At 44.4% G+C, this 12694-nt stretch overlaps 1 protein-coding gene across 6 annotated transcripts in view; it reads right to left on the bottom strand.

The window, feature by feature from the left end:
• Nucleotides 1-12694, bottom strand: part of SCAPER (S-phase cyclin A associated protein in the ER) — a 399576-nt gene that overhangs the window by 370393 nt on the left and 16489 nt on the right. For 2 of the 6 annotated variants that reach the window (XM_077472441.1, XM_077472438.1), the window contains exons 2-3: nt 12123-12221; nt 7175-7292 (exon numbers count right to left, since the gene is read on the bottom strand). In XM_077472441.1, the coding sequence (XP_077328567.1) occupies nt 7175-7292; nt 12123-12152 (148 nt within the window). In that variant the 5' untranslated portion in view covers nt 12153-12221. The remainder of the gene's footprint in view (nt 1-7174; nt 7293-12122; nt 12222-12694) is intronic. The other 4 variants (XM_077472440.1, XM_077472439.1, XM_077472442.1 and 1 more) reach the window with 4 other exon arrangements.

Below are 12694 nucleotides of genomic sequence, written 5' to 3'. Positions count from 1 at the left end.
AGAGTTTAGGGGAGACAATTGTGATGGCATCTAAAGCTTCACTCCATTCCTCATCTGCCAATGCTCCCATGTCTCTCTGCCACCGGGGTTTAAGGTAATAAGCTATTTTGGTGCATGCAGGAGTTATAAGCATGTTGTAAAAGGTGGATATCAGTTTTTGAGGATCTGTGCTTTTAACAATAGCCATGACTGCACTGGAACTGAGTTGTGGAGTTGAATGGGGGAACTGGGTGTGAATGGCATTGGCGGATCTGCAAGAATCTGAAGAACATACTATCGGGGAGCATGAATTCGCTGCGAAGGGCATCGAAAGTCTTTAGTCCTTCATCAGAGAGTATGTGATGTAAACTGTCGATCCCTCTCATGTCCCAGATCTCAGTGTTAGGAATCTGTAGGAATTCTGACAAAGTTTTGTTGTGCCATATGGGAGTGAACTCATTATGTTAAGGTATCCCAAGTTTAACCAAAGCTAGGTCCCGATGTACCTATAGTGATATAATAGGGTCTTGCTATCTCCCTCCGAGCCAGCTCCCCGAGTCCACTGCCACAGAACAGAGGGTCTGAGGTCCGTTGCGCCTATTCTTGGCATAAAAGAACAGTTGAGATAGCTGGGAGGCAATGTAATAGAGAATAAGGCCTGGAAGGGCAGTGTCCCCTAGATCAGTGGGATTCTTCACTGTCTGCCATTCCAGTTTAGGTCTATTGGGTCCCCAAACAAATGGCTCGAGGAGAGCCTCCAGGTATTTAAAGTATTTTAGGGGTACATAAATTGGGGTATGCCATAGAATGTATAGTATTTTAGGTAATAATACAATTTTTATGAGGTTAATATGTCCCCATACTCCCAGGGGTAGGCAGGGTCCAAGTTTGTATTTTAAATTTGACATGGGCGAAGAGGGGCTCTATGTTGAGAAATATGTAAGTGCATTTGTGAGGCCAGGCACTGATGTTGGATGAGAAGGTCTGGCTCGCAGTTTCCGCTCTAATTCATCCCAAAGGCGTTCTATCGGGTTGAGGTGAGGACTCTGTGCAGGCCAGCCAAGTTCCTCCACCCCAAACTCGCCCATCTATTTCTATTATGGACCTTGTTCTCTCCACCTTCTGTTCATGTCCCCAATTCAGCTAGGGATTTTACAGCTGTTGAGGCAAATCTGCACATGCTCAGTTTTCAGTGAGTTTCTATGCTGAGCATTTCCTCCCTATCACATCTGAGCAGCCCATGTGACTACAGAGTCACACATGTGGGCGTATACACAGTGGTAAATGACAGCCCACTCCCTCCCTCCTCCTCCATACCCACTAACCAGCTAAACACAATGGGGGTGGGATATTACATGTAAGTTCATGGAGGCTTTAATCTAAGACACCGGCCTGGAGGCGTGTGATGAGCGGACCCCCAACACCCAGCCCCCTGCCAGGTATGTGCACGGCAGCCCCATGTGCCCAGTCACACAGTGTCCCATAACATGGGGAGGAGGGAAGGGACAGGGAGAGAAGAAAGGGAGAGTGAGAGACCCCCTAGTCGACCTCCCAGGGAATGCCCAGCTGCTCCATCCTGCTGAGACAGGTGGAACCATACTTTCCCCTCCTGCAGGGACTGCTGACGCATTCCACAGACAGACCCATCACCCGAGCAGTACAGGATGGCTGTCAGCCACGGCACACTGTGACAGAGACAGCAGTAGCCCAGTCATATGTGTGCCCCAGAGCATATAGCTCACTGGATCAGATGGGGCATGTCGTGGCTGACCCAGCGCCTAGCTAGGGTCTGCCCATGCTCGATGGCCAGGCTGGGGAGACTACCAGGATCTATATTATCTAGCCTGTCACCCAGCCCGGCTGTTGATTGTAGATCACAGGAATCAATAATGCAGAAAAAATAAGAAAATTCCCAGGACCAATTGTCCCACTGGGAGCCAGGTCCTTTCCCTTCACTAGGAAGAAAAAAACTGAGCTGCTGTATGCAGTGTGAGAGGTTATAGCCAGTAGGACCTCCCCCTGGTACTGTGCAAGTGTTGCTGTTTTTAACACTTTCTGCCTAGTCCTCTCCTAAAGGGGCGATATAACCCTAAGGTCAAGATGAAGATGCTGTGAACGAAAGAGAAATGTGGAAAACTTCAAGGGGTATGAATACAGTATCTCACAAAATTGAATACACCCCTCACATTTTTGTAAAAATTTTATTATATCTTTTCATGTAACAACACTGGAGAAATGACACTTTGCTACAATGTAAAGTAGTAAGTGTACAGTTTGTATAACAGTGTAAATTTGCTGTCCCCTCAAAATAACTCAACACACAGCCATTAATGTCTAAACCTCTGGCAACAAAAGTGAGTACACCCCTAAGTGAAATTGTACAGATTGGGCCGAATTAGCCATTTTCCCTCCTTGGTGTCATGTGACTCGTCCGTATTACAAGGTCTCAGGTGTGAATGGGAAGCAGGTATGTAAAATTGGTGTTATTGCTCTAACTCTCTCATATTGGTCACTGGAAGTTCAACCTGGAACCTCATGGCAAAGAACTCTCTGAGGATATGAAAAAAAGAAATGTTGATCTACATAAAGATGGCCTAGGCTCTAAGAAGATTGCCAAGACCCTGAAACTGAGCTGCAGCATGGTGGCCAAGACCATACAGCGGTTTAACGGAGTGGACAGGTTCCACTCAGAACAGGCCTCGCCATTCTGAGTGCACGTGTTCAGCACCATATCCAGAGGTTGTCTTTGGGAAATAGAGATATGAGTATGAGTGCTGCCAGCATCGCTGCAGAGGTTGAAGGGGTGGTGGGTGAGCCTGTCAGTGCTCAGACCATACGCTGCACACTGCATCAAATTGGTCTGCATGGCTATCGTCCCAGAAGGAAGCCTCTACTAAAGATGAAAGAAAGCCTGCAAAAAGTTTGCTGAAGACAAGCAGACTTAAGCTCCATACACACTATCAGATTTTCTGCTGATTTTTTTCCTTCAGATTTACCAAAACCATATAATATGAGGTCAAACTTTAGGAGTTTCAGTTTGTATGCAATCAGGCAGGCCCTTGCACTCCATGGTTTTGGCAAATCTGAAGACAAAAATCAGCAGAAAATCTGATCTGATAGTGTGTATGGGGTTTAAGAACATGGATTACTGGAACCATGTGGTCTGATGAGACCAAGATAAATGTATTTGGTTTAGAAGGTGTCAAGCGTGTGTGGCGGCAACCAGGTGAGGAGTACAAAGACAAGTATGTCTTGCCTACAGTTAAGCATGGTGGTGGAGTGTCATAGTCTGGGGCTTCATAAGTGCTGCCGGCACTGGGGAGCTACAGTTCATTTGGGGAACCATGAATGCCAACATGTACTGTGACATACTGAAGCAGATCATGATCCCCTCCATTCAGAGACTGGGCTGCAGGGCAGTATTCCAACATGATAACGACCCCAAACACACCTCCAAGACAATCACTGCCTTGCTAAAGAAGCTGAGGGTAAAGGTGATGGACTGGCCAAGCATGTCTGCAGATCTAAACCCTATTGAGTATCTGTGGGGCATCCTCAAACAGAAGGTAAAGGAGCGCAGGGTCTTTAACATCAACCAGCTCCGCGATGTTGTCATGGAGGAGTGGAAGAGGACTCCAGTGGCAACCTGTGATGCTCTGGTGAACTCCATGCTTAAAGTGGTTGTAACCCCTTACAACCAACTTTGACCTACAGGTAAGCCTAGATTAAGCCTGTGACAGGGAGAGGTGAGCTGCAGGCTGTCTGTGTATCTCCCCCGTTCGCCCCCCTCTCCCCTTTCTCCTGTCAGCTGAAGGGAGAAGAGAGAGAGCGGCTCTAATTGGGTTCACCGTGTCGTCGCCCAGCTTCCTGCGTGCTTTTTCCTTCCCCATCATTGGCCACAGCAGAGGGCCAATCAGAAGACACTGGGGGTATCATGGGAAAGGTAGTCCCTGAAGATTGGCAGCCCCAGTGTGTCCACAGACACCATGCTACAACCCCCAGCATGCATGCACTCGGCTGGGGGGCCTGGAACCTGGAACCAAGCAGAGGAATTGAGTGTTAAAGGAGGAGAAAAACAGAGTACTGTCCTAGGGGAAGCCAGAGAGGGACCCACGCTGTACCCGCACCACCAGAGAGGGAGCCACGCTGTACTCGCACCACCAGAGAGGGAGTAACGTTGTATCCGCACCACCAGAGAGGAAGCCACACTGTACCACGCACCACCAGAGAGGAAGTGATCCCCCTGCGATCCCCTGCGATTCCCTGCGATCCCCCTCTTGGCTCCCCCTCTTCTCAAGTGCCCCCCACAGAGAGCCGCATTCCATGGGGGCACTCGTGCAGGCGTGCTCCCGAGTCCTACTGTTGCATCCATAGACACAGACAGCAGGATTCTGCCCCGCCCCCCAGCTCTCATGTCACTGGATTTGATTGACAGCAGCGGGAGTCAATGGCTCCTGCTGCTATCAATCTATCCAGCGAGGACCTGAGACAGCGGCTGGAGCTGCTGTGCTCATCCCTGACGCTGGAACAATCAGGTTCAGGTAAGTAAAAGGTGGATTCTGGGGACTGCTGCACTACAGAAGGTTTTTTACCTTAATGCATAGAATGCATTAAAGTGAAAAACCTTGAGGATCTGCAACCCCTTTAACTTGTTACCCAATTATTGTAGGACGTTATATGTTTGTTGATCAACTTACTGTTTAATTAAGACCATTGTTAGTTATGTTAATTATAGTCCTGTTTACAGTTTGCATTGTTAGGGTAATATGATCAGGAGGAAAATATCCTCCTGTGGGGTATAAAGTATGTGTCTGAGTTTCAATAAACAGTCATTCCTTTGGTCATATTCCCACATCTTGTCTGTGTACGATGTTTGGGGTAAAGGGGGCTGGTCAAAGGGTAAGAAGATTCCTGGACAGCCACACACTGATTCAACACCTTTATTGTGTCAATATGAAATCCATACAGTCAGTCCATACAATGCAGAGGCATAGGGGCAATAACTAACACGTTTCACCCGTGGGACGATGCTTAATCATAGCTAATGTACCATTGTTTCTCTATGCACATATATAGGGGTAAAAGGCCAATCAAAGGTGACTTATTAAAACCACCCATACGCACAATCAAATCAAAACAAGGAACCCATGAGGGAGCACTCCTAAGGAGATGCAGAATTGCGAGGCACCTAACCAATGAACCATCCACAACCTGCATCCCCATTGGTGAATATCCAACATGAATAATAGAACTACAAAAAATGTGTAATTTGGAAAATAAAGGAAAAAAAATAATTAAGTTAAATACAATTAAATTGAAAATGTCATATGTTTCAAACATAACAGTGCATATAAAACAATTGATATATAAATCATAAATTACAAATAAACAAAAGCATGTTTAAAAAAATTGTTGAAATCGTATTTGTGTTCCAATCACATATTTATAAGTATTAGTGGGGGGGTAATTGTGAACTTTACTATGAATAACCTCCGCTAAACTTATAGATAGAATAAGAAGGGCCCTTTGTTTATCCAAATAGAGATCTTACGAAATAGGAGTATATTGTATTATATCATTTAAATGTCAATCTATACAAGAGTAGAGAGAGACGGATAGAATGGACAGGAAAATCAATGATGTAATTAGTTATATTGATTAATAAATTATGTTATTTACTTTTATTCTATTTTATTATGTTTTATTTATATTTAAGGTATTAATTTATTTAAGAGAAAAGGAAAAAAGGAAAGAAATAGGAAACTAGATGAATGGCCATCATGCTGTATAGTGGAATAAACATGCAAGTATACATGTGGCGCTGGTACTGAAACAGATCCTATAGTTCTGAAGTTCAAGTGGCCAGTGGGTTGCTATGCAGCCTAAAAATAGTCTATTGATTCAGGGCCAGCCTTGGCAGGGAAGCAGAAGCGGTTTCCAAGATATGCAAGAAAAAAACAAATGCAGGCGCCTCCGAGTTAGAATGTAAAGTGTATATTAATAAAAACACATAGTAACTTACATCTAGGTAAACAAGGCTAGGTACATCTGTGGGGCATCCATCACACTGGTCAGTAGAAGGTATGCTGTCTCAGCCGCTCTGTGGGCAGCTAAGACAGCTTCAAAAAGGAGCGCGCATTCCTCCCGCCACCAGGGTGTGCCAGCCCAGAAACATTCATTCAGATGTAGGAGGAGGGGTAGGCTAGCAGTAGGTCATTGCGAGGCCCCACCGGCTGAACCCAGACGAGCCGATGGGTCATCACAAGAAAGATGGCAGCACAGGACACAGCGGTGTCTGCTGACAGAAGGATGTCAGGTCAATGTGGGATCTGGTGGCTGGGTGAGTATCTGAACTCTGCCTAAAACAACAGACAGTAAGCGATGGAAGAAAAAAAAAAATGGGGGGGGGGGGGGGGTACGCAGAAGGTCCTCTTTAACAGGGTTTTCTACTTTTAAAAATAGAGGAAAAAAACACAATTCTAATGCTTCTAAAGCACATCCAGAGGTCGTATCCGACCCCATCCAGAACTGAACACTACGGGTGTAATCTGGTGGTACAACCTTATTCCATTATTGCTGAATATTGATGTTGCTGTGAATGCTATTACACTGCCATGGGTTACTTTAGTCCTCCAAGTAGTAAACACAAGAATTATGCCGTGTACACACGGCCGGACTTTTCAGCAGCAAAGGTCTGATGGAACGAATCCGTCGGACAATTCGACCGTGTGTGGGCTCATCGGACCTTTGCTGTCGAAAAATCAGACGTACTTTAGATTTAGAACACGTTTCAAATCTTTCTGACGGACTGGAGTCCGGTCGAAAAATCCTTTCGTCTGTATTCTAGTCCGACGGATGAAAACCGACGCTATGGCTGCTATTGGCTACTGGCTATGAACGCCCTTATTCTAGTCCGGTCGTACGTCATCACAGTCGAATCCATCGGACTTTAGTGTGATTGTTTGTGGCCAAGTCCCTTAGTTCGGAAAGTCCTTCGGAAGTCCGTCGGGAAAGCCCTCGGACCTAGTCTGCCGGAAAGTCCGGTTGTGTGTACACGGCAGTAGTTTAGTCCTCTTTCAGTGTAAATAGCACAAGGGAAGAAAACAAGGTGAGGCTGAAGGGACCCTCTCAATGGATCACTGTTAGCATAAAATGGAAAAAAACTTTGAAATGTGTCTCATAAATATAGCTGTACCTTCACCTTCTTTGCTTTCCAGGGGGACACTCCATGCAATCAGGTTTCTGGCAGTACGTCCTTCCTCTGCCACAATTTTTCGAACTTTGTCATGACTGTTAGATCTCTGAAATGAAGCCTGTAAAATAAAGATGTATTAGGTTTAGGTTTTTATGCACTCTTAATACTGTCAATGCAAAAAAGTTCAAAGAATATGTAAACCCAATATTTCATATTCCTGATATGGGTCTGTTGAACCATGTACTTGTATGACAAAGTATCCTGTTCTCTTTGTGTGAAATCCCTGGTGTTCCTGACAGTCCCTCCGCTTTCCTACTGAAAACTGACTAGGTATAAGGGCTCATGCACACTGCATCTCAAAGAAGCGGCTCCTACAGGCTTTGAGCTCCCATGTTACCCAATGTGTCCATGCACACTATGGCTTTTTCAGGAGTTTACAGCCATATGAGCTTACAGACAGAAAGAAAACTCACCAAACTCGCATTTCTGAGAGGAGCTTTCTAACAGAAATGATGCCTAAGTGAAAAAGTGAAAGAAAAACGCACACGAAAATGGAAAAATTATGGGAGGGTTAGTGAAAAAAAAAACCTCATGCTCAAAAAAGCACAAAAGAGCACAAAAAAGCACAAACTTCTTCAAGCTTTTAGGCAGAGAAATAAAAGCTCAAATGCCTGTAAAAGCAGCTATTTTTTCTTGCTCTGCAGTGTGCTTGAGCTCCAAGACCACAGCGTGGTCAGGCTTTGCTGAGAACTCAATCTGCTCTCCTCCTATGATCAAACATTCAAACTAGTCTTGACACCCCCCCCCCCCCCCAAAGCCGTTCACTGGGAAGACCAGTGTGTTGCTGTTTCTTCTCCCCCAGCTCTCTGAGTTACTTATGCAGCTCAGAACAAAGATTATGTGATCACTTATAAAAAAGGGGAAAAAAGGTGTTTATAATTTTTTTATATCTATACGCAAATGTTTTGCTTTTCATTTTAAACTGAATGGGTTGTTTTAGGTGAGGGCTAGAATCATTTTGGCCTAAATAAACAACATTTTTACTCAAAAAGTGCTGCTCCCCCCACTGCCCCCCCCCCCCCACTACTCATCTGTGTCCCCTCTCAATCCAGCAATGTGAATGAGAGCCTCGGCTGTCCTGGGTCTCTCTCTTTTTATAGGCTGGGACAGCAGCGGGAGCCATTGGCTCCCGCTGCTGTCAATCACAGCCAGTGAGCCAATGATTAGAGAGAGGGGCAAGCCAAGCCTTTACGAGCATACTAAAGTTTGATAAACCGAGGGATTGCCAAGGGAACCAACATTCTATTTACACAGTCAAAAAGTGAGAAAAACAAGGTGGACTTTTGAGGTGCCAGCAATGAACAAATTTAAAATCTTAAACTTTTTATTATTGCAACGCTCATAAAATCACATGAATACATGCATGGATATATATACTGTGTACATAAAAAAACCTCCTTCAATTACCTCCCATAGAATTAGTGACACCAAACCATATCACAATAACTTTAATTCTCGGAGCAAATTAGTAGATAAGGTGTCTTCCATGGATAGGTAATCGCTCAATTCCTCAACACGTTTCGGGGGAGCACATCCCACTTCTTAGCCCCTGTACACGCGGTCGGAGATTTCCACAACCAAATCCGTCGGATTTTGTCCGTCGGATCTTGTCCGAAACTGTTGCACACACACGGTCGGACAAAGTTGGCGAAAAAATCCGATCTTTCACAACGTGATGACGTAATTTCGTTACGATGGGACTACATTCAGGCTAGTAGCCAATAGCTTTGATGTAGGAATTTGATCTGAGCATGCGTGGCACTTGGTCCGATCAAAATTCTCTACACATGATCGGAGTATGTCCTATCGGACCAGTTGGTCGGGAAATATTTCCAACATGTTGGAAAATTGGGTCCGACGGATATTCCGACGGAATCAGTCCGATGCATACCACACACAGTCGGATTATCCGACGACGCGGTCCTATAGGACACATTTCGACGGATTCTCCGACCGTGTGTACAAGGGCTTAGGAAATGAGGGAAGTAAGTGGAGGAAGTCCAACACCAAATAAGGGAAGGCACAGTTGTATGGTCAAAAGTGTATGTTAACTCTCCCTGGGGGCAGGTGTGGGAGTCAATACAAGGCAACAAGCAGATATACTACAACAAGTCTATCTAAGGTATTAACTAACCACTTGCTGACCCGCCACAGTACATGCGGTGGGGCAGCTAGTACAGGCCCTGTATATCGGGACTTTCTTCCGGGTCTACTCGTTCATGTGCCCCGCACCTGGAAACCCGAGCTGCCATTGGCTGTGGGCCCAGTTTGTTGGCATGTCCCGGCCAATGGTTTATAGCTGGGACCCGCCGATTGAATGACAGAAGAGAGCACTGTGTTGGTAAACAACATAGGTTTCTCTAAAGAGTGCAGCGATATGGCTGTTTTTTTTTTCAGGGAGTAAAAACTGTAACATCTTAGTAAAAGCAGCACAGTTAACCCTTTGATTGCCCCTAGATGTTAACCCCTTCTCAGCCAGTGTCATTAGTGACAGTATATATTATTAGCACTGATCACTGTATTAGTGTCACTGGTAATGTAAGTTTCAGTTCTCACAAAGTGTCAGTTAGTGTCCAATTGTCATCATTGCCATTACTAGCATAAAATATATAAATAAATAAATATTCCAGTATATATACCATAGTTTGTGGACACTATAACTTTCATGCCTTTCAAACCAATTAATATTCACTTAGTAGGGTTTTTTTTTTTACCAAAGACATGTACCAGAATACATTTTGGCCTAAATTTATGAAGAAATTTGTTTTGTTTTTCATTTTTTATTAGATATGTTTTATAGCAAAATGTAAAAAATATTGTGATTTTGTCTTTTTTAATTTTCAGGCGGTTTTTTGTTTATAGCGCAAAAAATTTAAAACCAAGTGGTGATCAAATACCACCAGAAGAAAGCTATATTTGTATGAAAAAAATGATACAAATTTCATTTGGGCACAGCGTTGCATGACTGCACAATCACCAGTTAAAAGTACTGCAGTGCTAAATAGCAAAAAATGGCCTGGTCGTGAAGGGGGAAAAAAAATTGCCGGAGCTGAAGTGGTCAAACCAGGTTTGGGTAGTGGTTGGACAACACTGCCACAAAGGGTTCCACAACAGTCCTAGCGGTGTTCAGTATGATCCCAATTAACAGAATGAGAAGGTCATGAAACTCTCCCATTAGCAATGATATTCATGGAAAAACAGGAAATATGGGACTGTGCCCATCCAGAAAACATCTACATGATGAAAAAGAAGCATGCAGCAGCCAAAAACAGTATATTACAGCCCACCATAGGCGCTAAGTGTCCAATTGTCGCAGTGCTTCCACAAGACGGATTCAATTTTTTCCATTCAACCAGCGAGAAAAAATGACCTCACTCCACCATGCACACACTTGATGTGGATGGGGTAATCCCTTCCTCTGAGCTACTGACAGCGGGGAGACTTCCCCTACTTCAGAATACACTCATCAGCTGATCGAGCAGCATTTATTTGACAGTCTGGTACAATCACTGTCCCCATACATGGATCGAAATTTGGCCAGTCCCCGCTGAACCGACAAAATTTCGATCCATATATGGCCAGCTTTACTATCAGCTTTGTCATGTTGGATTCCTGTGGGAGAGCTCTGATTGCGGCATCCCTAAGTCCCTGTAATCACACAATGGTGCTGTTCAGCTCAGGCCTCATGCACACAGTTTTGCTAATTCTCCTAGACTCATCTCCTCCTGGCAGCAGTGTTTTGGCAGAAAAAATGTTTGGCGCTTGTAAACTCGAGTAACGCGTTTAGGCGCATCAATCACTCGGATGTTACGTTGGTTCTAAAGGCAGAACGTTTTTTTTATCTTAATGCAAAAAAAAGCTTCTGTGTGCCGCAGCCCCCCTCATACTTACCTGAGCCCCATCTTGATCCAGCGATATGCATGAGAGTCTCAGCTGTCTGAGAGCCATTGGCTCCTGCTGCTGTCAAAGTCAGTGAGCCAATGAAGAGAGAGAGGGGTGGGGCCAGGCAGTGGCTCCATTTCTGAATGGACACACATAGCAGTGGCTTAGATGCCCCATAGCAAGCTGCTGGCTGTGGAAGCACTTGTCAGGAGGTAGGGGCCAGGATGGCCGACAAGGGACCTAAGAAGAGGAGGATCTGGGCTGTTCTGTCCACAAACCACTGCACGGAACAGGTAAGTATAACAGTTTGTTATTTTCAAAACAAACAAAAAAAAACTGAGACTTTAGTATCACTTTAATTCATTTTATTGGCCAAAATAATAATTTATCCAGGCAATTGAAATGAATGCACGCTCAGGTGCTAAAATCATTTTATTTTTTCCTGCAAAATGCTGCTGTTGCTGCTCCTGGTAGCCCTAGCTGGGCTCTGATGAAGAGGGGACAGCCCCTGAAATGTGTCAGCGATACTAGACCTGTGGTGCTTCTTCCCATGTAAGGGATTTAGTGCTGTGGATTAGACAATTCTGCTTTTGGGATTCATTTATGAGCTTCTATACACTTGCATTTGTGAGTATAACATTTCTTCTGGTTTTAATATTAAATGGTTTACTAAGATAATGCACTAGGCCGGTGCGCCCTCTTTCTATTGTTGTGTTCTAGTATTTGTCAGGCAGTGTAGGGCATTATATCACCTCTCCACCACCTGTTTTAACCATAAAGCCTGTACAGCCGAGTTGTTACTCCAGACACACACACACAGTTGAGTGGCGGTTGTTGCACAAACAAATTACCTCAAACAGAACAGCATGCCAAACGTGACAGATGGGATCATTTTTTTTCAGGCTGTGATCGCAGCATGTGCATACCTCCACAGTTTAAAGTGTTACTAAACCCACAACAGTAAAATCAGTCTGTATATGCAGTAAAGCATGCTTGTTATACTCACTGTGGAACCTAAGGGGTTCATCCTCCGCATTGTGTAAAAAGGCTGTTTGATTCTGTCTTCTCTGATCCTCCCCTTCTTTTACTGTCCGCAATCCATCTGCTGATAGAACAGAGCCTTGGAGGCACTCTGCACATGCTCAAAGTGATGTGTATTGCTAGAGAGTTGATTTCCTTTTTTTTGAGAAGGTGCATGTGATAAGGGACAATCAGCACTGTCCAGACAGAGGGTCAGGGGTCCTCCAGCCTCGTAGGACAGTCAGAGGAGATTGGAAACTCCTTCTACAAGCTTTAACCAGACACTGATAGAAGTCACGAGACTGCTATATACTGCAGATGGGAAAAGGTATTTGCCAGTTTATACAGTGCCTTGAAAAAGTATTCATACCCCTTGAAATATTCCACATTTTGTCATGTTACAACCAAAACCATAAATTTTATTTTATTTGGATTTTATGTGATAGACTAACACAAAGTGGGACATAATTGTGAAGTGGAAGGAAAATTCTAAATGATTTTCAATTTTTTTTTTACAAATAAATATGGGAAAAGTGTGGCTGGCATTTGTATTCAGCT

Source organism: Lithobates pipiens, unplaced genomic scaffold, assembly GCF_037356315.1.
Source record: "Lithobates pipiens isolate NorthernLeopardFrog02 unplaced genomic scaffold, aLitPip1_a1.2 Scaffold_8, whole genome shotgun sequence".
NCBI classification, from domain to species: domain Eukaryota; kingdom Metazoa; phylum Chordata; class Amphibia; order Anura; family Ranidae; genus Lithobates; species Lithobates pipiens.
Note: the sequence above shows the minus strand (reverse complement) of the source record. Positions and strands in the feature narration are given on the sequence as shown.